At 49.5% G+C, this 26,690-nt stretch overlaps 1 protein-coding gene across 2 annotated transcripts; it reads right to left on the reverse strand.

The window, feature by feature from the left end:
- Positions 1–213: 213 nt before the first annotated feature.
- On the reverse strand, positions 214–26,682 carry RAB40B (RAB40B, member RAS oncogene family). Of its 2 annotated transcripts, XM_024760882.1 has the most exons (6): positions 26,407–26,682; positions 5,210–5,270; positions 3,993–4,053; positions 3,076–3,153; positions 2,150–2,372; positions 214–1,255 (listed from the first exon to the last, which is right to left on the reverse strand). In XM_024760882.1, exons 1-6 carry the CDS (start codon positions 26,546–26,548, stop codon positions 984–986), a joined length of 837 nt encoding a protein of 278 aa, XP_024616650.1. In that variant the 5' UTR covers positions 26,549–26,682; the 3' UTR covers positions 214–983. The 2 variants fall into 2 exon arrangements, with proteins under 2 accessions (XP_024616650.1, XP_024616651.1); XM_024760883.1 differs by lacking the exons at positions 3,993–4,053; positions 5,210–5,270 and having other exon boundaries at positions 852–1,255; positions 26,407–26,618.
- Between the last annotated feature and the right edge of the window lie 8 nt (positions 26,683–26,690).

Here is a 26,690-nt window from a genome sequence, read left to right on the forward strand (position 1 = left end):
GATCCCACATGCCGTGGAGCGGCTGGGCCCGTGAGCCATGGCCACTGAGCCTGTGCACCTGGAGCCTGTGCTCTGCAACGGGAGAGGCCACAACAGTGAGAGGCCCGCGTTCCGCAAAAAAAAAAGGGCAACGGAAGTACACCACTTCTCCATTGAATGGAAGTATAACTTTCCATTCTTTCCAGTGGAAAATTGGAAAGAAGCAGCCAACAATTCTACCAAGAAGCAAGTATACTTTTTATTGTTGAGAAACATTTTCTTAAACAACAGTGTTCACTTCACTCTTAGCTGAAACTTCAGGCTTTGAGTGACATTTTCTTGCCGATCTGGACCTGGTGTAACCGTGCTGTGGTATGTTCGCTGTAACTAGAGATATCTTTGGCATTTTCTTCCCTTAGCTTCATAACTCATGGAACATCTTGTACAAAAAAATGTAGATTTACAGAAAAATATGCATATAAATCACTTATTAATCCCAAAACGTAGTAAATAACATAGCAAAAACTCGATCAAATCCGTTTCATACACAAGCTAGACAGATCTGTTGTACCTAATCTCTAACTTATCTGTGGCATTTTATAAATTAGTGCTTTGACATTAAAAAGGTTTACAAAAAGGCCCTGCGTAACATCAAAGACTCTAATTTCTCTCTCCATCCTTGCTTTTCATTCTCTAGAATTTATACTCATCACACACGTCACCATTCTTATAAAAAGCACTTATTTTAAGAAAAAAATTGCACTGCAATCATGATCTAAGTAGCATTCAGAATTCCATGTTACCGAGAGAAGGTCGTCCCTTTATAAACACACGTCTGAAACAAGAGCCCCACGCCTGTCCACGCAGACATGTCAGGTACGCAGGGTACCGGCCGCAGTTTCGTTGCTCAGGGCCGCGTTGGTCACCGTGACATTGGCGGGTGTCTGCATCCAGAGCGGCCTCCTGCCTCCCCACCTGTGCCACTCCTCTGCCTCGCGCCCTCCTCAGGAGACTTTGCAGCTGTTTCTGGTGCAGCGTTTGGGGGGGCTCTGGGGAAGGTGGGCGGCCTTCGCTTTTCGGAGGCTGGTCCTCTTGTGGCTGGAGCTGGTGGCGAGGGAACAGGGGCGGCCGTGCATCACCCTGGCATTCAGGCCGCTGGCCATCGAGAAGGACTTGAGGTGGCTCCTGAGGGCCGTGGGCAGAGGCAGCCTGTCCACCAGGTGCACGGGCGTGCAGGACACCACTGCCCGGCAGCACAGGTCCTGCAAGCTCAGTACTTGGGAAAGAAAAGAAAACCGATTTCATTTGTGTTGTCCTGGGCACGGGGCCAACGCAGGGCCAGCCACACACCTGTCCGCCCTCCTCTCTGGGACTCTGGGGCAAGATGTCCCACCCTGTGCCCACGTGCAGTGATTGGAGATGGATGGTCCTGCTTTCATCACCTTAAATCCAGTTTGTCCCCAAACTTGAGACCCCCACCATCTCTCCCTCTAGGTCTGAGAGGTGAGTGGACTGCCCAGCGATGGCCAATGAGGTCTCCTCAGGACTAACGTGACCAACTTTTGGGGTCGGAGACCAAGGGCTTCAGGAGACGTGCTTCCCCAACTGAGTAGCTGACACCAAAAACGTGTGTTATCAGCTTTATAAAGACGTATTGGAGAACACACCAGAAAAGCAAATGCTGTCATTTATGTTTTACCTACATCGTTCATTCTGTGAGTCAGGGTCCCTGCTCAGATAGAGAGGGGCTCCCAGGGGCCTGCTGGGAGGAGGAACGGCATCTCACCCCTGATGCAGTCGGGACACCCCTCAACCCCTGGAGGATCAGACAGAAGAAACATGACCCAGGGCTTTGGCTCCTTTTGGAATCAAGGTCCTAACAAATAATGTTCATAACAGTGCTTCTCAACTGGGGGCGATTTTGACTCCCCAGGACATTCGGCAAAGTCTGGAGACATTTGTGGTTTTCACAAATGGGGGCAGGGAGACCAGGGATGCAGCTCACCCACAGCACACACGGTGCCCCCACCAGAGGACACTCCATCCAAAATGGCACTAGTGCCAAGCGGCAGAAGCCCTGATTTAGGAGAATGGAGACAGTGGCCCGGGGAATGGGTCCTGGGAGGCTGAGCACTGGCGGGGCTGCAGGGTGGACTGGATGGACACCTACCCTTGCTTGGCCTCCAGAGCCGGTCCATCCCATGCCGCAGCAGCACAATCCTGGCCAGCTCCATAAAGGACTCAGTGACGTTGAAATCGCACAGCGGGCTGACCTCGAAGAATGTCACACCCAGGCGCTCCGCATAGGCCTGGGCCTGTTCCGTGGGGACCTGCCGCTTGAAAGCCAGGTGCAGGCGGTTCCCCACCAGGATTTTAGGGACCCCCGGGGCGTGCTAAAGGGTGACAGAAGGGCAAGGAAAGTGGGTCACGTGCAGGCTTTGTTGTTTGTACCATGGGTGTCCGGGGTGAATGGTGTCCACTCAGAACCTCAGAATGTGTCCTTTTTTGGAAAGAGGGTCTGTGCAGATGTAATTAATTAAGATGGGATCTTGGGGTGGACCCTAAATCCAGTCACTGTGTCCTTATAAGAAGTGGAGAGGACATAGGACACACAGGGAGGAGGCCACGTGATGGTAGAGCAGAGACAGAGTGACACGTCCACAGGCCAAGGACCAGGGCCTGTCGGCAACACCAAAAACTGCAGGAGACAGGAAGGATCCTCCTCTCGAGTGTTTGGAGGGATCGCGGCCCTGCCGACACCTTGCTTTTGGACTCTGACCTCAAAAACTGAGAGAATACATTTCTGTTGTTTTCAGCCACACAGTTTGTGGTGAGTTGTTACGGCCGTGCCAGGACACTCACTCAGTGGGTGGGACTGACCACTCCACGTCTCCACTGGCAGTTGGGCCGGTCAGGGTGCCAGCAGGCAGCAGCCTGGTCACCACCTGTCAACCTACCTGACTGCATGCAGGGCCCGATCCTGTGCTGGGACACGACGTGTCCTCCTCCCTGTGGCTGGAGCCTCGTGCCCTGGCCGCCCCAGCCCCCCCACCCCCCTCACAGGGCCACATGGACGGAGCCCTGGCCATGTCATACCTCATTAATCTCCTTAATCCACCGGTCGATGCCATCAAAGGACCAGCGGTTTGCGATGTCGTAGACCAGGATCACACCCTGGGGGAGGCACAGTCACTTGTGGCAATGCAAGCCACTCAGGCACACGCTCACAACCAGCTAAATAGCCATTTTACTTATGTTAACACAAAACATATTATTTCGATTTGTCTGCCAAATGTAGCAGTTATATGATCACTTCCAGTGATATTTCATAAGCTCATTGATAAACCCTCAAATGTGAATGTGAGCTGGGGACTGGAATTCAATTCCCCACATTCATGAGCTGGTCCAGGGACACGGAATGCGGGGGGACTTCAGAGCCCACCCACCTGGATGGAGGGTTCTCACATACGTACAGACACACACGCACATGAACACGGTGCACACACAGCCCACATGCCTGCATATTTATGTACACACACGTGTAGATGTGCGTGCCTACACACTGCTTGTGCACACGTACATACAAGTGTAACACATGCACACACACATCCCTGATGCAGAGGGCTTGGGAGCCACCAAACCGTCCAGGGCAACACTTTTTAGACTCTGGCATCAACTTGTATGTGAGCTAATTGCCTTGTCCTCCAAGTATCCATTAAAGAACGTTCCAAGAGTCATTATTCAAAGTCAGTTTGAGGGACTTCCCTGGTGGTCCAGTGGGTAAAACTCCGTGCTCCCAATGCAGGGCCCCGGGTTCGATCCCTGGTCAGGGAACTAGATCCCACATGCATGCCTCAACTAAGAGTCCGCATGCTGCAACTAAGAAGCCTGCGTGCCACATCTAAGAAGCCTGCGTGCTGCAACTAAGAGCCAGAGCAGCCAAAATAAATAAATAAATAAAAAACAAAAAAGAAAAACAAAGTCAGTTTGACCTCCCGGTTCAGGGGTGTTACCTGTGCGCCCCGAGAGTAGGAGCGGAATATGGTACAAAATCTTCCCTGACCCGACGTATCCCTGGAAAAGATGTTGGAAGTCTGTAAGAAGAAATCACTGCTTCCCGACAACAAGGTTTTTGAACTCGGGAGCCAGAGCAAATGCATTTTACAATTGTCAGTTGCTGGCCATCCCACAGAAAGTCCGAGCCCCCAACGAGACATTGGGCACCTTATCCCTGGAGAGATCTGGACATTGGGATGTCCTTTTGGGCTCATTCTCTTTTCTAATTATTTAAAAAGTCAACTAGAGAAAATAGTGATGGGTTTCAACATAATAATTCTGACATTTCAATAAGTCTAATTTAAGTTTTTAAAACGTTGTTTAATTTGGAGATAAAGCTGTGTAGTAAGGAATGTGAGTCTACACTGGGGGAGAAATAGGCCAAAGGATTTGGTGGGGTCACTCCATTTCCAATTAACTCTAAAAGATCATGGGAATCCCCTGGCCAGTCCAGTGGTTAGGACTCCTGGCTTTCACTACCAAGGGCATGGTGGCTTCAGTCCCTGGTCAGGGAACTAAGATCCCACAAGCCGTGTGGGAGAGGCTTCCTGTCCCAGACTTGGGGACTGACTGCTCCTGATTAGGGGCAGATGGGGGTGGGAGAAGGGGCTCCAGGCCACTGCAGACACTTGTGGCTTGGGGAGAGGTCTGGCATGGTCAGGCGGGAGAAGGGAACCATGCAAGTGACCATGCAGGTGGTCCAGGAGAGGGGATGACACAGGGGCTAGTGACAGTGGTCAGGAAAACCACATGGGCTGGGGGCAACTCAGGGATTAGTCACAGCAGGAAAACCCTAGTCCCCCACCCCCAGAACTGGAGGGGCAGGGGTGTGACCAGAGTCTCAGAGCCAGGGCTGCCTGGAGTGGGGACCAAGAAAGAGACCCAGGCCAGAGCTAGGTGACACCCTGACCTTTTGCCCTCCTACCCTCCACCCTCCGTCCTGTTGATCTTGGTCAGGACACACAGCCTCTCTGGGCACTAGAGAGGCAGAAGCAGAAGCACGTCCACATGCTCTGGACAGACTCCAAGGCCCACACAGATCTCATCTTCCTTGGGGGGCACTAGGTCAGGCTGGGGCAGAAGCAGTGGATATTCCCACAGGTGGTACCAGAGCCCCTGAGGGCCTGGACAGACCCGCCCTGTGCTCAGGGGCCGGGCAGAACCCCTGACTCACCAGAGCTGCAGCTTCACCCGCCGGCCGTCCAGCAGGATAGTGGTGGTCTTGTAGTCGATGCCTGTGAAAGAGGGTCAGGGTGGCTTAAAGCAAAGCACTTCCACAGTTATGCTCAGGTAAAAGGTGCAGATAAGAGAAACTCTCACGCTGGGGGAGAAAGGACTACCTACTGGTGCATATCCAGGACTCACAGAGACAGCTGGACTGGGCCCTGCTCGGACCCTCCCCTCGCCCACCGGCCTCGCCCACTTGCTCTGTGGAGCGGGGCCTCCAACCTCCCTCCACTCCTCCCGCACCACCACTGCCTCCAGCTCAGTGCCCAGGCCCCCGCCGCTGCCCAAAGGGTGGGCAACCAGGAGCCCCCTGAACCGTTCAGCAGCTGGCTCCACGCATGGCCTGCTGGCCCTGGGTTTGCCGAGTGGCAGCCACTCACACACCCTTGTCTCTGCTGGACTCAGGGCTAAAACACAGACATAGTTTCCCCCAAGTTATCACACTAAGAATTTAAAGTAAAAACGTGTAGAATATGAAATTAGGTATGAAGTATTATCTCAACTATGCAAAGACAAAATGTGTGTACGTATGTGCACAGGGGTGATGAAATAAAATTCATGTTTTATGGCAAGACAAGAAAAACTTAAACATAAAAAGGTTTCCTGCCCTTACGGGCCTCCTGGCTCCCCTTTAGCGTGTATTGCACATCTGCATTGACCAGACCTCCTTAGGAGACAACATTCCTTCTTAATTTTGTAAACCGTCAGGATGACCTGCTTAGCACTTGATAACTCCTCAGGAGATAACCTTCCTTCCTAATGTTTAAGGGGTCACGATGACCCAGTTTTGTTTTGGAGGAGCAGACCTGGATTGTAGAAACTGTCAATATGTCATCTGATGTATATCCTTTTGTCTCAAAAACGTATATAATTGTACTTTGACCTCTGACAGTTTTCAGAGCTTTCTGAAAGACTGTCTCCCAGGTTATAATCCTCAGGTTGGTGCAAATAAAATTTTCCATTCCTTTCTTAGACCCACTATTGATTAATTTTTTCGTCAACATGCATGGTGTAGTTGGCAGGATATCAGAGACACCCACCAGAGGATACCTGGGGTCTACCCTAAACTGGTGCTCGGTACTAGCCCTTTGAGCCCCACCTGCTTCTTGGAACTCTTCAGGTGTTCCGGTGAGTTCTCCTGATGTCCAGATCTTATTATTTAAGTGATGATCCTACAAATTTTTTTCAAGCTTTTTTGTACTTAAGACTTGGAGTCTTAAGGGGCACCAGTGCATTTCCTCGGCAGGGTCCTAGGGGGATCTAGGCAGGAGGCCCCGGGAAACATAGGTGGCTGGAGTTTCGTTAAATTTAGCTTAAATTAAAAACGAACAAAACAAAAAAACAAGTTGATATATGGTCTGAGCAAATGGTTTGCCCAGTGAAACAAGAGACAGCTTGCTCAGCCCCAAGAACAAGGAACACCTGCTCCTTCTGGCCACAAGGTGTCCTCAGGTGACTGAGAACCTAGTGGAAGTGTCCGAGGATCAATTTTTCGGATGTGTAGCAGTACTACAGCAGATCCCACTACAACAATTAAGTAAATGCTGCTCTTCCAGGGACGCAGGAGATAAAGGCTGATCACCTAGTTCTCCAAGCACCCACAGCGGTTTTAGATTGTCAGAGGGAGAAACCAAGACATGTAAAAGAGCTGAACCGACCCTAGCGTAATTCCTTGGAGAGCTAGACTCAGAAGCAGCACCCACAACCATACTGTCCTCAGAAAGTTGTTCAGATCATATCTTTTCTCTGAATTAGGCAACCAAATTGATAATGGGAAATTGTGCTTGAAAGGTCAAACAGCTCCTGAATGGACAGCCACCTATGGGGATACCAGCTGGGTTTATATAGAGCTGATGCTTGCAAGCGCTTACCTAACTGGGAATCAAAGGAAACTCTGCCCTGAAATGACCAAGTTGGGATTCTTTTTTGGCATTCCAAACTGATTTTTCCGTGAACAGTCAGAAGAAGCCAGCAGAGGGTAATTTCTTACCATGTCAGTCAGTCTCCTGGACCCCTGCCCACAGGGTCTACTGGAAAAAAGAGTGATAAGAGCTTTTCTTTTTTCTAAAATTGGATTAGCAGCCGAAATTATTTGTAGGGCTATCTTCTTGGGTCCTTTGAATTGGAAGGACTCCTAAATTGTAAAGCTCTCATCTTAAACTATTGTACCTATTTTAATTGGTATGCAAAAGCCCCAAAAGGCTTCAAAATTCCAAAATAGCCTCATTGAAGGATTTGTTGTAGAAGGCTAATGAAAGATTGATCATATAAAAGGTACCTACAATAAAAGACTATAAAACTGCCATAACTACTACTCCATCCTCCTTTTTAAAATTTTTATTCATTTATTTATTTTTTGGCTGCATTGGGTCTTCGTTGCTGGGCATGGGCTTTCTCTAGTTGTGGCGAGCTGGGACTACTCTGTTGCGGTGCGTGGGCTTCTCACCGCAGTGGCTTCTCTTGTTGCGGAGCACGGGCTCTAGGCGCACAGGCTTCAGTAGTTGTGGCACATGGGCTCAGTAGTTGTGACATACGGGCTCAGTAGTTGTGGCTCGCAGGGTCTAGAGTGCAGGCTCAGTAGTTGTGGCACACGAGGTTAGGTTGCTCCACGGCATGTGGGATCTTCCCAGACCAGGGCTCAAACCCATGTCCCCTGCATTGGCAGGCAGATTCTTAACCACTGTGCCACCAGGGAAGTCCCTAAATGGTTATCTTTAGAAATGGGACCACCTGAGGTTATAGGTGAGCCTCTTGGGGTCAAAGGTTGAACTGAGGGCCATAGTTAAAGAATTTCTTAAACCCAGGGAAGATCCTCAAAAGGTTTTGTAAATGGATTACCAAGATGGGAGGCCACAGGTCTGTCTAAACCTGTGACCATAGCTGACATTCAGAGCCTGATAGAAAAAAAAAATTTTTTTGGCCTTCTCCTCTAAGCTAAATGAAGGAAAGAAAAACATTCCCACAGAGGTGGATGAGTATGTGGGTACTTTGATATCATTTAGGTGGCCACCCAATTATCTGAGGGATTAAAAACAGCTGTCCTTGTTTTAGAACTCTAGTGTTTACAGGACCAAAGGTGTGGCTCCAGAAACAGCCCTAGGCCCACCAATCCTTTTACCACTCCCATAATCTCCCCTATTTATCTTAAGAGGCTGTAAATTAAAAAAAAAATCTGGTTTTAAGGGAAGAAAGAAAATCCTCCTAGGACAACTTGCATTTTTCCTCCTCTGCCTTTGAGATAGAAATGTTCTACCCAGTCTTCTCCAGGAGCTCTTATGCAGGCCATCTTCTTTAATGCAAATTTCAGGAAGGTAACTCTTTTTTTTTTGAATATTAATTTAATTTAATTTATTTTTGGCCACGTTGGGTCTTAGTTGCGGCACGTGGGATCTTCATTGGGGCAGGTGGGATTTGGTTGCGGTGTGCAGGCTCTTCGTTGTGGCGCGGGCTTCTCTCTCTAGTTGTGGCATGCGGGTTTTCTCCCTCTAGTTGTGGCGCTTGGGCTTAGTTGCCCCGCATCACGTGAGATCTTAGTTCCCCTACCAGGGATTGAACCTGTTTCCCCTGCATTGGAAGGCAGATATTTTACCACTGGACCACCAGGGAAGTCCCTCAGGAAGGTAACTCTTATCCAAAGGAGAAAACAAAAGAGGGATAGGTAATTTGGAACCTGATTTGTCAAGGGCAATACAAATCTTAAATGTCTTTTCCATAAATATTAGTAAAAAGGATTTAGCCATCTAAACAGGTGACCTTGATTTGTTCCATCTGCAAGAAACCCAATTTGAATCCAACATCTTTTGTAAATTACGTGTTTTACATTATTGTACCTGATTCATGGTTGAAACTCTGGAATGGGAACTGGGGTCTCTGTTTGCGTCTGTGTGTTTGTATGTATCTGTAAATGTGTGTGTTGTAGACGTGTGGCATTGCCAAAATTAATTTGTAAAAGAGCTCTATTTAATTGGCTTAAAGGATAATAAGCACTTATACAAATACTCAGAAATATAAAAGGAATGAACCCAAATGAACTTCAGGATCACATGATCTAGGGTTAATTTTTAATGAATGAAAACAAGTTTGAGTTTATTGATTTAACTATAAAGACATATCTTTGGGTTTTTTTGGCCACACCACGCGACATGCGGGATCTTAGGTCCCCAACAAGGGACTGAACTCGCCCCACTGCAGTGGAAGTGCAAAATCTTAGCCACTGGACCACCAGGGAAGCCCCAATACAGACATACCTTTAAAGTCATCAACATTAAGTATATACTACCTTGTATGTAGGTTTACCAGAAATCAAATAAGATTGTATAATTCCTGTCACAAAATTTGTCGACAAGAAAAATAACCTGATGTGATAAAACTTTCAAGCAAATTAAATGTAAACGAGATAAGAGCTTTCAGGTGAACGCTTTAGGAATAATTATGTTTTAGGACTGTCTACTTGAAAGTAGTTTCTCCAGATTTTTGGCAGTTTTGATTACACTTTATGTAACTTACAAAGTGATGGTTTCTTTCCTTTCACACTGTGTATCACCTACTCCTACTAAGATAATGATATCTAAACAAATTGAAACTATTGATCACATCTACAGTTCTCCATAAATTAATGAACGTCCATGATGCACATGCTTCCTCCCCAGGTGGAAATTAACCTTCACACAGAAGAATCAGGGATGGGGTGTACGTGGGGAGCAGCTCTGGGGAGAAGGAACAGTGGAGAGAGTCCAGAATGGCTCAGCCTCAGGATCTAGCCCGAAACCAGGCCCACCCCTCAACCTGTCGGTTACATAAGGCCACAAACTCCTTTTTGCTTAAGCTTCTTTGAGTTGACTTTTTTGTTTGCACCAAAAAATGCCCTGACAGAAAACCCATGAAATACAGTGACTGGAGAGAGTGACAGAGGAAACCTGACACACAAATCCTGGAAAAGCTGCGGAAGACACATTTTAACATCTTCCCAAAGCAGAGCACAATGCCTCCCACACCCCAGAATTTCACTAATAGTGAACATGTATTTAAAAGAAAATCTACAGGAATTCCCTGGTGGTCCAGTGGTTAGGGCTCTGCCCTTTCACTGCTGAGGGCATGGGTTCAATCCCTGGTCAGGGAACTAAGATTTGGCCGCATAGTACGGCCAAAAAATAAAAGAAAATCCAACTCAATGATAATGATCTAACTATTAACATTCAGGACCCAAACTGAACTCTGACTCTGGTGGTTCTTCCCACCAGGACAGCCCTGCCGGGTCACCTGCCCTCGGCACACTGACCCTGACGCCTGGGACCCTGAGGCACCCTCCCAGAGCCACGTATGCTTTGGAGACCCAGGCCCACTCTGTCTCCATCAGTGTTACTGTCCTTTAGAGCTGCAACCTGGCCTACTTCCCTCCATCTATGCAGCTGTGCACTCCCATGGAAGGTCCCTCCTTTGAATTGGGGACAGGGCAGAGCAGGGGAGGTCCAGGGGTGGGAGATAAAGCTTGAAAAAACACTGCTCACCCTCACCCCCCATTTGATCTGTAGGGTGGAAAATGGGAATGGAGATGGGCTAGCCTCCTGGGGACCCCACAGGTCCCCCACATAGCACTGTGGAGACCCTGCAGGGAGAAGCTCTGTGATGCATGGGATCAAATCCCAGTCCTGACGACCAACGGTTTCCTCCCTCTACCCGTGCCTCAGTTTCCCTGACAGCTCACGTCTGGTACCTGCCGCCAGCAGTGGCCTCAGCTCAGCACAAGCTCCATTCTTCCCCAGGCCTTAGGGTCCCAGGATAAACCCTCTGTCTCAGCTGTACCTGCCACAGAGAAGCCCCCAAATTCCACCCATTCACACCAGGTTCGAAGTCCCATTGGGAGAAGAGTCTCTTTTTTCATACACTTATTTATTGAACCGTTTTATGTTCCTCCTGTTACGTGTTTGCTCTGTTCCTATTTATTGTATTTCCTCTTCTCTGTTACTTCATGTTTTTGACAGTAGTGTTGTCAGTGTTAGGGTCAAAAGGTGTAACGCACATTCCCTGCACTTAGCTAATTCACCAAGAACTCTGTCCATCAAAATAAAAATACACAAAAGCTCCTAGAACAAAGCCTGTTGGAATGTTCACTGAGTGAGTCAGGACAACAGAGGCAAGAAGAGAGATAATTTTAGCCTGAAAAACAGCAAATGTCAAATGCCAAGACACTCCCTACACTTTGAGGCCAGGTGATGTGTAAATAATCTATTTCAGCTCATCCAGCACCTGCCGAATTCTATCTCCTAGAACAAGAGGACGCAAACATGTAAATACTGGTTAAGTATCATTGACAAACATATTCATCATGAGGACCTGACTTTTGAGAACTTGTGTTATGTTGAATTAAAGTATCAGAAAGCAGGGTGCTGGCTGCCAGGGGCGGGGAAGGGTCCAGGTTTCCATTTGGGGGGTGAGAAAAATGTTCTGAAATGAGAAAGTTACAGGGTTGTGAATGTACCAAATACCACTGAACTGTTCACTTTAACATGGTTAATTTTATACTATGTGAATTTCACCTTAAAAGAATGTATATACATATGTGCTATCCAGAGACCGACTCTGGCCTGGCTTCCCCATTCAGAAGGGCACTTTGTTGGGAGATGTTGGGGTGCCTCGCAGGACCAAGGGGGCGGGACGGCTGCATAATGGGGCTCAGGATGGAAGAAGCAGGGAGGCCCCAGGGCTGAGGTACAGGCCCAAGCTTCACCCATGGCCAAGGCCCAGAGCCTGCCCCTGCAGGGCTGCCTCCCGTTTCTAAATGGTTCTAAAAGTGAGTCATGCATGTTTTTTTTGTTTTGTTTTGGTTTTTTTGGCCGCGTGGCATGTGGAATCTTAGTTCCCTGACCAGGGATGGAAGCCGTGCGAAGCACAGAGTCTTAACGACTGGACCCCCAGGGAAGTCCTGCAAGTCATGTTTTAAATGGGCATTTGAAGTGTGTTCATCATATGAGAATCATACACAGAGAGCAGTTACTGAAATCAGCACCAGTCCCCCTCCTCTTCAGAATCTACCCCACCTCCTTTTTGAAAAGGAAAGTATGTTCCCTGCATGTTTCTCCTTGCTGGTTTTTCTCTGTGAAATAGCAAAGCCGTGTGACCCAGGTGCTTCCAGGCTCCTCTTGGCCTGGCTGCCCCAGCTCATCCACACAGCTCCCAGCTCTTAGCTGCCTGAGCCGCTCACTCCCCACGCTGGGGGCTAAACCCTCCCACACCCTCCCTGGCAGGGACGGGACCACTGTCACACCTGCCTTGTTCCCTAACGGCCTGTGTCTGTGCTGAGCTGCTGCGTCCAGGTACCCTGTGAAATCCCACAGCAAGGACAAGCCCCACCAACCAGACACCGGCGGGACCTGGCACATCATCCCCCATGAGTGAAACTGGGGAGTAACCCAGAGCCTTCCCTAACCATCGCTCGGGTGTGGCCAGATGATAGCCCCCTCTTTCCAGAGCTCTGACACCTCAGAGGGTCCCAGTCCCTTCAAATTGCAGGGCTGCCCCTGCCAGGTCTCGAGGTCACCCTGAACCTGGACTCAGGCTGAGGCAGGAGATGGATGGGCCCCAGGCTGAACAGTTTCTCCCCTGTGGACAGAAACTCCATAAAAGCAGGATGATGGAGGAGGCTGGGCCCTGCCCAGATAAGAGACAAAAGACCACATATTCCTCATTCTTGAAGTTAAGGAGACCTCCCTGACTACACATGCACAGAAAGGCTCCTTGGAGGTCAAAAAGGGAGGGGGCGCCACCCCATAGTAAGTGATGTCAACTACCCATAGGCCTCTTCGCTAGAATCCATCTTGGCTAAGAGATGCGCGCGCACGCACACATGGGAAGACCCTGAGATAAACCAAATATAGATTCAGAACCAGGCAAAGCAAGATTGCCTAAGGAAACCTGGAAGAAAGGCCCCATAAAAGTGATTCAAACTACCACAACGGTACAACTCTCTCTGACCCGCCCGTGTGTCTATCCACAGGTACCGTACTATTTTTCCTCCTAATAAACACTTTACTTGCCTCACTACTTTCCATCTCTATGTCTCTATGTGGCAATTCATTTCTACACAGCGATGGGTCAGGGCCTTGTCACTGTCCATTGGTCCCTGGTGGTCTGGTGGCTAGGATTCAGTGCTCTCACTGCCACTGCCAGACCTCAGTCTCTGGCCAGGAGCCGAAATGCTGCTTCAAGCCTCTGCAGGCTGAGGCCACCCGAGATCAAGGCCACCAATAGGGTTCAGCGGTCAGGCCAGAAGCGGCCTCCCCCCACCCTACTTTGGACAGCCCAACAGTCTGGGTGACACTGCCAGGGAAAGCATTGCCATCCTCCATGAAAAAAAAGGGCGGCGGGACTTCCCTGTGGCACAGTGGTTAAGAATCCGCCTGCCAGTGCAAGGGACACGGGTTCGAGCCCTGGTCCTGGAAGATCCCACATGCCGCAGAGCAACTAAGCCCGCGAGCCACAACCACTGAAGCCCACGCACTTAGAGCCCATGCTCCCCAACAAGAGAAGCCACCGCAGTGAGAAGCCTGCGCACCATGATGAAGAGTAGCCCCCGCTCACCGCAACTAGAGAAAGCCTGCGTGCAGCAACGAAGACCCAACGCAGCCAAAAATAAATGAATTAAAAAAAATTTTTTTTGAACAAAAGGAACAAAGTTGAAGGACTCACACTACCCAATTTCAAGACTTACTATATATTTAAAGTAGTCAAGACAGTGTGATACTGGCATAAGAATACACAACAGAAAAATGGAACAGAACTGAGATGAGAAATAAAACCACACAAATATGGCCAATTGATTTTTTTTTTTTTTTTTTTTTTCTGTACACGGGCCTCTCACTGCTGTGGCCTCTCCCGTTGTGGAGCACAGGCTCCAGACGCGCAGGCTCAACGGCCATGGCTCACGGACCCAGCTGCTCTGCGGCATGTGGGATCTTCCCGGACCGGGGCACAAACCCGTGTCCCCTGCATCGGCAGGGAAGCCCTGGCCAATTGATTTTTGTTGTTGTTGTTGTTTTAAAGATTATTTATTTACTTATTTATTTTTGACTGTGTCGGGTCTTAGTTACAGCACGTGGGGTCTTCGTTGCGGCATGCAGGATCTTTAGTTGTGGCATGTGGGCTCTTTGTTGCAGCGCGAGGGCTTCTCCCTAGCTGTGGCATGTGGTTTTTCTCTTCTCTAGTTGTGGTACGCAGGCTCCAGGGCAGGTGGGCTCTGTAGTTGTGGCGCGGGTTCCAGAGAGCGCGGGCTCTGCAGTTTGTGGCACACGGCCTCTCTAGTTGAGGCACGCGAGCTCAGTAGCTGTGGTGTGTGGGCCTAGTTGCCCCGTGGCATGTGGGATCCTAGTTCCCTGACCAGGGATCGAACCTGCGTCCCCTGCATTGGAAGGCGGATTCTTTACCACTGGACCACCAGGGAAGTCCCTGGCCAAGTGATTTTTGACAAAGGTACAAATCAGTGCAATAGAGAAAGCATACACTGTTAAAAATGGTGCTGTAACATCTGGGCATCCCTATGCAAAAGTAGTGAACCTCAGTCCATACCTCATGTTATATAAGAAATTAACTCAGGGGGGACTTCCCTGGTGGCACAGTGATTAAGAATCCGATACTGAAGCCCATGCTCCTAGAGCCCGTGCTCCGCAACAAGAGAAGCCACCGCAATAAGAAGCCCTCACACTGCAATGAAGAGTAGCCCCCGCTCACCGCAACTAGAGAAAGCCCTCGCGCAGCAATGAAAACACAACGCGGGCATAAATAAATAAATATTTTTTTAAAAAAGAAATTAACTCAGGGACTTCCCTTGTGGTCCAGTGGGTAAAACTCCATGCTCCCAATACAGGGGGCCCAGGTTCGATCCCTGGTTGGGGAACTAGATCCCTCAAGCATGCCACAACTAAGAGTTTGCATGCTGCAATTAAGAGCCCACATGCCGCAGCAAAGATCCCGCAAGCCACAATTAAGACCCAGAGCAGCCTAAACAAATAAATAACTAAATAATAAAAAAGAAATCAACTCAAAATGGGTCACAGTCATAAACGTAAAACTAAAACTTCTATAAGAAAACACAAAAGAAAATCTTTGTAACCTTAGGCAAAGAGTTCAGCAATGATTTCTTATATACAACACCAAAAACATGGTCTATAAAAGAATAAATTGATAAATTGGACTTCTTCAAAATTAAAAACATCTGGGCTTCCCTGGTGGTACAGTGGTTGAGAGTCCGCCTGCCGATGCAGAGGACGTGGGTTCGTGCCCCAGTCCACTGCTCTTTGAAAGATACTTAATAAAATGGAAAGAAAACCCACGGACTGGGAGAAAATATTTGCAAAACACATTTCTAGGGCTTCCCTGGTGGCACAGTGGTTGAGAGTCCGCCTGCCGATGCGGGGGACACGGGTTCGTGCCCCGGTCCAGGAGGATCCCACGTGCCGCGGAGCGGCTAGGCCCGTGAGCCATGGCCGCTGGGCCTGCGCATCCAGAGCCTGTGCTCCGCAACGAGAGAGGCAACAACAGTGAGAGGCCCGCGTACCGCAAAACAAAAACAAAAACACATTTCTAATAAAGGACTTGGATCTAGAATATATTTAAACATCCTCAAGACTAGATAATAAGAAAACAAACAACTTAAAAAAATTTTAGGGGCTTCCCTGGTGGCGCCCTAGTTAAGAGTCCGCCTGCCGATGCGGGGTACATGGGTTCGTGCCCCGGTCTGGGAAGATCCCACGTGCCGCGGAGCGGCTGGGCCCGTGAGCCATGGCCGCTGAGCCTGCGCGTCTGGAGCCTGTGCTCCGCAACGAGAGAGGCAACAACAGTGAGAGGCCCGCGTACCGCAAAAAAAAAAAAAAAAAATTTTAATGGGCAAAAGGGTTGAAAGACACTCACCAAAGAGAATACCACAAAGATGGCAAATGAGCACAGGAAAAGATGTTCAACCTCATTAGTTGTTAGGAAATGCAAATTAAAATTACAATGAGAGATCACTGCACACCTATTAAAATGGCTAATACTGAGAAAAACAAAATTAAAAAATACTGACAATACCAAGTGCTGGTGAGGACACAGACAACTGTACCCTTCATAGGCTGCGGGTGGGAATGAAAAATGGTCGGGTCAATTTGGAAACAGTTTGGCAGCTTCTTTTTTCTTTTTTTAAATATTTATTTATCTACTATTTATTTATTTAGGCTGCAATGGCTCTTAGCTGCGGCATACAGGATCTTTAGTTGTGGGATGCAGACTTCTTTAGTTGCAGCATGCAAGCGGGATCCAGTTTCTCGACCAGGTATCGAACCTGGGCCCCCTGCATGGGGAACACAGAGTCTTACCCACTGGACCACCAGGGAAGTCCCCGGTTTGGCAGCTTCTAATAAAGTTAAACATACACGTCATATGACCCAGCAATTCCACTCCTAGATATTTACCAAGTTCACACAAAACGCGTATGCAACTGTTTATATCAGCTTTACTCACAGATTGCCGAAGACTGGGAAGCACCCAGACATCCCTCCAGGGGTGGTTGGACAGCCCGCTGTGGTCTGTCCACCCGCTCAGGAGGAGGAAAAGGTGAAATTGTGCACAACACAGAGGGATCTTAGAGGCTCGTACCAAGTGCAGAAGCCAGCCCACACGCTGTGGGAGCCACTCCATGACCTTCTCAAGGGCAGACCACAGAGCTGAGGACAGATGGGTGGTCTGCAAGGCAGGGGTGCCATTCCTGCCCCAGGGCCCAGCCAATGGGGCAAGGAGCCGACAGGGGCGAGGGGTTCCAGGCCTGAGGCTGTGAGAAGAGGGGCTCCCACTGGGGCCTGGGTCCCAGCTCTTCCTCCGGAGAAGGAAACTGTCCATCTTGGGAGTGTCACTACCTGTACTGGATTGAATAGTGTCCCCCGAAATCCATGTCCACACGGAACCTATGAATGGAAACTTTTTTGGAAATAGAGTCTTTGCAGATGTCATCAAGCTGAGGTCACACTGAATGAGGGTGGCCCCCCATCCAGGACTGTTTTGATAAGGATTTGGAGGCAAACAGGGAGAAGCAGAGATTGAGGTGATACTGCCACAAGCCAAGGGACGGCAAGGGTGCCAGCAACACCTGAGCTGGAAAGCTCGAGGACAGATCTTCCCCGGGAGTCTTGGCGGGGGCGGGGGGGAGGGCAGCCCTACTGACACCTTGATTTTGGACCTCTGACCTCCAGGATGGGGAGAGTGTGCATTTCTGTTGTTTTAGGCCATCCCCCACTGCCGCCCCAGTTTGTGATAGCTGTGAGAGCAGCCCTAGGAAATGATGCACCATCAACAACAACATACCTCCTCCCCCCACGGCCCCCTCCCACCTCCCTGTGCTCCAGACGGTGCTCCAGACAGAAGCTCAGGGCCCCCGCAGGTCTGACAACATGCGCTTTTGCTCTCAGACACCAGGCCAACAGGACACCATGGCCACTCAGCAGTGGTCTACCTTCTAGATTTTACTTCCAGATGGAGTTTCTCCACCTGAGAGAGAATTTAATACTCTTCACACTTATCAATTTATTTTTCCTGTTAAGATAATAACTTTTAACCTTACATATCAGGGTCAACTAGAGTTTAATATGTGTAGTTATGATTCTACCTCTGTAAACTTCTTTGCTTTTATTTTTAATCAAACAAAATGCCAGTCCTGTCACGAGTCACCATAAGATTCAAATTCATGAGTAAACTCAGCTGAGTCACATTTAGGGGAGGGTAACCATTAATTATTAGCTTCAAGAGGTTGGAATACACAACTCATACAAACAGAAAAACAGCCTGAGTGTCACTTTGGCTGGGGAAACCCCAGGATCAACAGCTTTATGGCACAATCTCCCAAGAGATGGCCAGCAGCAGGTGGTTTTCGGTGGGAAAGGCCGGCATCCGGAGAAAGATTAAGAAGCCAGGCACAGAGTCCCGGGGCTGGAACTGCTGTGATCGGTTGCCGGGCACAGCACAGATGCCAGGACAGGTACCTTCGAAGACTGGGGGCCCTGACGTTTTCCATCTCTTGATTCTAGAAGCATGCCGATCTCTCTCTCTACCCGCCAAGTCTTAGAAAACAAGTCACGCTGTAAGGCCCCATTAACCAAAATCCCAGGTCTGTCACACTCAAGTCAGAAGTCCCCACAGCAGCCTGAAGGTGACAGGGGCCTGCGTACCAGATTCTAGACTTTGCAACATGTTAAAAAGAGGTTAAGACCTGGAATGCCAAAACCACTTAAGAAAATACAAACCACGGGGCCAAATTCTCAGAAATGTAATTGATTACCATTATGAAGTCCCCAAAAGGCAAAGCATGCTGTGGCAAAAATAAGACCACCTAAAAAGACAAGTTGTTCATATTAGCAGACTGATGAAATGCTGGAGGCGTCTTAAGCCAGAGCGGCGCAGTCAGACCAGGTTCAGGAGCCCCTGGAGGCCCCGCAAACGGGCGGGTGGACAGGCAATCTCGCTCCTGGAAAGGAGGGGGAAGGCAACCCAGGTTAAGTGGGGAATTTGGTTGAGGCCTCCGAGGAGGCAAGCCCACTTCTGAAGAAGGTAAACCCTGAAGTTGTCACTGAAGCTATTATCTTATATCAGGACCCCTTTAAATTGTCTTGTTTGTGGATCTGACAAAATCTACATAACGGATATTTTTAGGTCCAAACCCCCCGGGTGCTGCAGCTCTTCTGCTTTTGCTTATACACAATTCACTCTCTGTAGCCAATGAAGCTAAAGAAGCCTGGAAAGTTTGAAACAAAGGTCCAGAACAATCTCTTAATGTGAAGTAAACCCACAGCCTGCAAATGCTTGGTGACACACCAGCCACTTCCCCATGCCTTGCTGCTTCTCTTCACCCCACACAACCGGCCACATCGAACCTGAGCTCCTGGGCCAGCAAGGAGTGAGCAGGTGCGGCTTGGCAGGACCCAGGCAGGACCTCGAGGCTGTGCTTGCCCGGCCGTGCTCACCCTGCAGCCACTCAGGCGTCCTGTGCCAGTGACAGAGGACACAAGGGGTGGTGGGTGGGCCTCTGGCCCCAGTAGCCGAGTCTCTGTCTGGGAGGAAGCTGGGCTGGCCGGTTCTGAGTCCCTCCCTGCCTGTCCCCTGACATCAGGTTCGCCTTGGGCTGGGGTCTGTAGGGGTTAGAGGTGAGACTAAAGGGGCCGTCACCACCACAGAAAGGAGACCCCACAGGACACAGGGGAAGTAGGGCCGATTCAAGGGCTTTTAAAGAGAAAATCTGATATAAATGCAATTTTATCATTTTCAAACACATGGAAGTATTTATGACATAATTTTAAAAACCCAACGCATTAAATTTATCGAGTGCTCACAAGTGGTACCGAGGGAGGTGAAGGAGTTACACCAAGAAGAAGTAGGATAAAACACGACTCGACTCTCAGTTCAAACTTGAAAGTGATGACTTTATAAATCGTGTTTTGAATCTTAAAGTGGTTGCCCAGGAAACTGGCAGAGTAGCTTTAAGCTGCCTGCAGCAGCTAGAAGGCAGAGGGAGAGTGCGTGAACCTCCTGGTGGAAAGACTGTCAAAGGCAAAGAGAAAGGACAAATAACCTGTCTCACGAGATGGTTCTTCTATACTCTCAATAAGTGGGAGTTATTATTTTTATCTCTTGGCAAAAATGAAACTGAGAAAGAAAGATGGGATCTTCCTGCTGGGAAAAGGAAGCTGGCGAAATAGCCAAAAGAGAGCAGTCGGGGAAACAGTGAGTCTCCTGCTGGGAAAAAAACTAGGAGGCGAGAGATTGCAGCCTTTGGTGTCAGTTTGATCCACTTTCCTCTCCCATCACTAATGAAATGAACAAAATGTAGAAACTCGGCAATCAGGGAAGGAAAGGGTATGGACCTGGTGCCGGGAACACCCCAGATGGAGCCCAGGGGAGACCCAGGATTAACAGAAGGCAGAGCCCAGCTGCTGAGGCTTTCTTTCTTTCCTTTCTGTTTTTTTCTTTTTTACATCGTGAAGTACCGAGCTGATCTCCCTGTGCTATGCTGCTGCTTCCCACTAGCTAACTACTTTACATTCAGTAGTGTGTATACTCGATGCTACTCTCACTTCACCCCAGCTTCCCCCCCCCGACCCCATGTCCTCAAGTCCATTCTCTACGTCTACATCTTTATTCCTGCCCTGCAACTAGGTTCACCAGTACCTTTTTTTTTAGATCCATATATATATGCATTAGCATATGGTATTTGTTTTTCTCTTTCTGACTTACTTCACTCTGTATGCCAGACTCTAGGTCCATCCATGACGCCTTCTTTCCACTTCTGCCTGGAGCAGGACTTTCGAGGGGAGAGGAGGCGGGACTGGGCACCAACCCACCAGACAGAAGTGAGGCTCCGGGGCCAGCAGGGGCCCGGCAGGACCCGGAGTGTGCACGTCACCCGTGGGAGGGGAGGACAGCTCCCTGGGCAATGGACCACCTGGCAAGGGGTCTGCGCAGCCCACACTCCCCCTCCTGCTCCTCCCGGAGCTCAGGTTACAGGACAGGGTCAGGAACCCAAGGGCCCCTCCCTCCATGAGTAGGCTGAGAGGAAAACAAAAGGTCCAGCTTGGAGAAGCCAGGCCTCACCAGACTCCGTCAGAGCACAGAATACGTGCAGGCGGATCTGCCTGGGTGTGAGCAAGACGCAGGGAAATGCAGCAGCACCACCTGCAAGCACTGGGCAGACCCACCTGCAAAGGAGAAAGCATGCAGGTGGGAGGCTGTGCGGTCCCTGGGCCGCGACAAGGGTGACAGAGCAATGCTGGGAAAGGGGGTCTCCCACTGCATATCTACTTAGAAAAAAATGTGTCTTGACCCCTCCCGCCCATCCCTCATCCCAGCGGGATGGCAGCCACCAACATCAGAGGTAAGACGGTGGAGCCTCAGGGGACAGCCCCACCCTGGGACAGGCAGAGACTTGTTCAACACACCCAGAGTCCCTGCCATGAACACCCATCATTTACTTGGACTGTGTTAAAATGAAGGGCTTCTGTTATTAGAAATACTATTAATGGGGTGAAAGGCAACACAGACAAGCGTAGATACTCACAATACGTATTTCTGACAAGGGATTCACAGCCAGAATACATTTTTCAAACACTCCTACTGACCAGTAAAATAAACTCAACCTAATGAAAAATGGACAAAGGTGTTCAATCTCATTAGTCATCAGAAAAATGCAAATTCAACTACACTATACTTTCCAGACCAGTAAAATACTGACCAGTAAAATAAATTCAACCTACTGACCAGTAAAATAAATTCAACCTAATGAAAAATGGACAAAGGTGTTCAATCTCATTAGTCATCAGAAAAATGCAAATTCAACTACACTATACTTTCCAGAACGGCTAGAATACAAAACAGCAAGAACCAAATGTTGATGTGGATGTGGGCAAACAGAACTCCCGATCTTTGCAGTGAGAGCGTAAACTGAAAACAATTTTGGAGTATCTTCTTAAGTTAAACATATGCATACCATAATACTCGGCCATCCCAGGTTTAGGTCTATTCTGACAGAAACGCATCTTTTGTACTCTAAAGACGCACAGTGGGAATGTTCACAGCAGGACGAATCACAACAGCCGGAAACTGGAAACCACAGAAATGCCAACCCCAGCATGATGGGTAAATAAACAGATCGCAGTACGTTCACACCAGGGATATCATAAACCTTCCACAGCCATACACAACCCAGGAGAGTCTCACACAACAGGAGCAAGAGAAGCAGTCACATTACAACTCTCACTTTTACACAGAATGGACGAGACAAAAGTGGCCCATGTTGTCAGAAGCCAGGCCAGTGGTGACGCTGCAGGGTGTCATGGCTGGGGGAGGGCTGGGGGCCCAGGGGCCTGTTGGTGTTGTGCTTCCTGGGTACTGGTTGCATGGGCGTGTTAGCTTTGTGAAAATTCACTGAGCTATGCAATTACAATAGGTACACTTACCTATATGTAAATCATACTTCCATAAAAAGTTTAAAAAGGAAGGGAAAAGAGATAGAACCTAACTAAAAGGAAATATGACCCCAGGAGCAGAAGGAAACTCATCCCAGTTACTTCATGCAATGGAACACCTAATAAAAACGTGCTGTTGGTAAAATAAGAGTTCAAAGGAGAGTTTTTGTTTGTTTGTTTGTTTTTGCGGTATTCGGGCCTCTCACTGTTGTGGCCTCTCCGGATGCGCAGGCTCAGCGGCCATGTCTCACGGGCCCAGCCACTCCGCGGCATGTGGGATCTTCCCAGACCGGGGCACGAACCCGTGTCCCCTGCATCGGCAGGCGGACTCTCAACCACTGCGCCACCAGGGAAGCCCCAAAGGAGAGTTTTTAATCTAATGAATTTTTAAAGAATTCTTTAAAAATTGAAAAAAAGGAAAATTGTAAAAGTAAGGAAAAATTAGACACCAAAAGGACATCAACACTGAATTAACAAATAAGTTAGAACAGCTAGAAACAGTTTGCTAAAATAAAAATTACCAATAAATAGGAAAGCCTTGAGAGTACCACAGAAATGCAGAGAGAAAGACAAAAAGAACAAGGCACTTAGAAGACATGAATGGAGGACAGATAAAAACAGCCCAACGTAAGAATAATCAGTGTAGTAGGCAGAGTAATGGCCCACCCAAAGAGATCTGTGTCCTAATCCCCAGAATTTGTGGATATGTTAGGTTACATGGAAAAGGGGAATTAAGTTTGCTAGTCAGGGATGAATTGGGAGATTGGGATTGACATATATACACTAATATGTATAAAATAGATAAGTAGTAAGAACCTGCTGTATAAAAAAATAAATGAAATAAAATTCAAAAAAAAAAGTTTGCTCATCAGGTGACCTTAAATTACAGAGATTATACTGGATCATCCAGCGGCCCCAATGTGATCACAAGGGTTCTTAAAAGTAGAGTGGGAGGCAGAGAGTCTACATCAGAATGAGGAGATGGGAGACATCTGCTGGCTCTGAAGGTGGGGGAGGACCCACAAGCCAAGAGACACAGGCGGATTCTAGAAGCTGGAAAAGGCAGGAAAACAGACTCACCCCTAGCACGTCCAGAAAGGAATGCAGGCCTGCCGACCTTGATTTTAGCCTATGAGACTGTGTTGACTACCTACCCCCAGAACTGGAAGAGAATAAATTTGTGTTGTTTCCAGACACTAAGTTTGTGGCAATTTGTCCAGCAACCACAGGAAACTAATATAACTGGTGTCCCTGAAATAGAAACACCAATAAATGTAACAGAAGATGGTTTAAGGACATAAAATAAATTTCCCTCAAATTAAAAAAGAAATATGCAAATTGAAAGAGTACTCAGTGTACCAGGAGTTCAAAATGAAGCATACAGCTCTGAGACATGGTCTGGTTAAGCTCATGAAATGAAGCAAGAAGAAGGAATCCGTCAGAAATTCATGAAGAAAATGCAAATCACCTACATGGGGAAAAAAATCAGCTGACTTCAGGCTTCCCCACATCCAATGGCAGAGGGCTGTGGAGCAATGCTTACAAAGGGTTGAGGGAAAGAAAACAGAAGCTAAGAATATTACACCCAACCAAGATACTGTTCAAAGATAAGAGTCAATGGACAGACACTGTCAGACATGAAAATGCGCAGGTAATACTCATGAGCCCTTCCTGAAAAATGATTGAAAATGAAATTAGCTAATTAGACAGCAAAATAAAAGGACTATTGGTGAGCACAGAGTTCTCTGAAATGTTGAATTAACACTGAGCAACTGTGGGCACTGTAGCTACGATACAGAATTGGGTGTTAGGAACCTGGGCAATGTGAACATAACAGCACAGGCCGAAAACTCAGGCGGCGGGTGGAGGGGGATGGGTTGTGAGACTGAAATGCCCTCACCTTTTCTGCCAGAAGCATGCACATTGTTTCAAAGTGAAACATATCTTTAAAATAATAATGATGATGATTCCAATTTCTTACAATTTTTCATAATCTCTTTTCTTAATCCAAGAAGAATCTTTCCGTAAATCAAAAACCCACATAGGGCACATCTATCATACCGGGTCTTTTCCGCAGTGTCTCAAGCCAAGCTGATAGCAAAACCTTTCGTGGAAAGTGTCTTTTTAGCCTAAATCCTCCCTCTGTGTTAAGGAAAAACCTTGAGAAGAAAGCGCTAACTAGTTGTTAGCAGTCTTGGTTCAGCACATAGAATGAAAGTAATGAAGCAGAAGCACCAAGCCTCTGTTCACACCAGCCAGAAGGACCTCCTTTTATAAACATTTGTCTACATTCTTCCTATTTGCCCCTGCACTGTTCACCTACTACAGAACAGAAAACGTTCCACAGCCTGTTCCCCCAAACATACACAGCGCTTTATTTGCTGAATGTTTTGTTACTCCACCTCTGGCCCATTCATTCACTGAGCCCCAGGCCCGGAGGACACAGCCGTGAAGGAAACAGACACAGCCCCCACCTCCCACCCCGTTGAAACCCAGCGCTGCGCTGTCCAGCAGGACTCTGCCGTCTCACAAGTGGCTGTCCAGCACTTAAAATGTGGCTAATGCACACTTTTAGTTGTATCTCATTTTAACTACGCGTGCTTTAAATGTAAAAAGCCACACATGTGGTTAATGGCATCATCTTGGACGACATGGTTCTAGAATCAGAATCTGCATTTTCATAGGACTGGGGATGAATCTTACTATGCACTGCAGTGTGAGGATGGATCCAGGTTTTCACCATCAGCTCATGCCCCCCATCTCGAACCTTTCCCAACTCAGTTTGCCACCCACTGTCTTCTCAATCCTACCCTGCCTGATCAGGACAGGAAGCACCCCCAGGCTGGCTTGAACATTAAGACTCCAGTCCCTGGGCTGCCCTTTTCGGCTCCCCAGGAACCAGACTGCAAGCCCAGGAGCAGCAGCGTCTGTGTTGGAAATGTGGCTCCCACCCCTGAGATGACAGCTCAAAGGTTTCCTTCCACAGCCACTCATTCTGCACCATCCAAGCAGCCTGTGGTGGGTAAAGACCTGTGGGACCGCAGGACACCTGGTTGTCCTCCCACCTCCTGGCCCAAGTTCCTGCCCACGCACTCTCCTCTTCGCCCCGCTTCTTTTCCTTTTAATGTCCACTCCCTCTCAAGGGCTGCTGCTCTCAAACTACAAACTTCGGGGACCCCCTGCCGGCTGCCCTCTGGGCGCTCTGGCTTCCCCTCACCCTGGGACCCACTCTCCTGCACTCTCTGTCGGTGCTTCCCTTCCTGCGCCCCAGGTCACGCTCCCTAGGGTCACTTGGGTTCCTTGCCCTCCCAGGCTTGTTTATCAGCGCAAGGAGCCCCTCTACACGTCACCTTGGAGAAGCCTCAAGACTTGTTCTCTGCGCCTTCTCTCCCTCCCCTTCCAACCGACCCACGAGCAAAGCCACCACCTGGGAGCCTGCACCCGCTGCGCTCCGATCCCACGCTCCTGTCCCCTCGCGCCAGCGCCGTACCCTCCACGCGTGCTTTCCAAACTAGTCGCGCACAAGTGCGGCCTCCCTGCGAGGCAGCCCGGAGCAGCCCTGCAACCCCCTCTCCCCAAACCCGGGCTGCATGGCGGCACGCTCTCCTCCGCCTAGCCGTCACCCCCAGATCGGGAGGACCCCAGCGCCCTATCCAGCCGCTTGCTCCCGCCGCACGCTCTGCGTGCGCCTGTCCCAGCCCCACCCCCATGAGCTGCCTGGGTCCCCCACGTCCGGGGTTGGGCAGGGGGTGCAGCCGGGGCTGCCCGCGTAGTGCGGGCGGGATCCAGGCAGAGCCTGGACGGCCCTGAGCCCGGCGCTCCCTTCCCTGGGTCCGCGTCCCCTCTCTTCCCCGGTCCCCGCGCGTTCCACCGCCTCCGCGACCTCGTTTTCCCTCCCAGGCCCCGCGACCCGCGTTCCCCTGGCCAGCCGAGCGCTCCCCTGGCCCGCCGAGCGCTCCCCTCCGGGATCCCGCGCCTCCCCGGCCTCCCTGGCCTCTCTTGCTCCAGTCTTCGGCTCCGCTCCCCGGGCCCGCGTCCCCTCTCCTCCTCAGCCCCCGCGCGCTCAACCCACTCCTCCACTGTCCTCCCCGGCCTCGCTCCCGGACCTGCGCCCCTCTCCTGCCAGGTCCCCGCGCGCTCCACCCCGACTCCTTCCCGGCCCGGTGCTCACCCGCGGGGTGACCGTACGGGGACTCGGCCGCACCGTCCTGCAGGCTCGCCAGGATCTCGCCCTTGCCCACGTCGCTATCGCCCACCAGCAGGAACTTGAGCAGGAAATCATAGGCGCGAACCGGGCTGCCCCCGGTGCTCATCTTGCCGCACCGGCGCCCGCGCTCATGCCCGGCCCGCGGGACAGCTCAGAGGCGGCGGCAGGGCAGACCAGCGCCGCGCTGGCCCCGCAGTCCTTGGAGGGCTGCTGGCCCCGCGGCCCCTGATGCCTGACAGCTTGCAGCC

Source organism: Neophocaena asiaeorientalis, unplaced genomic scaffold (genome assembly GCF_003031525.2).
Source record: "Neophocaena asiaeorientalis asiaeorientalis breed wild unplaced genomic scaffold, Neophocaena_asiaeorientalis_V1.1 scaffold30, whole genome shotgun sequence".
NCBI lineage: Eukaryota > Metazoa > Chordata > Mammalia > Artiodactyla > Phocoenidae > Neophocaena > Neophocaena asiaeorientalis.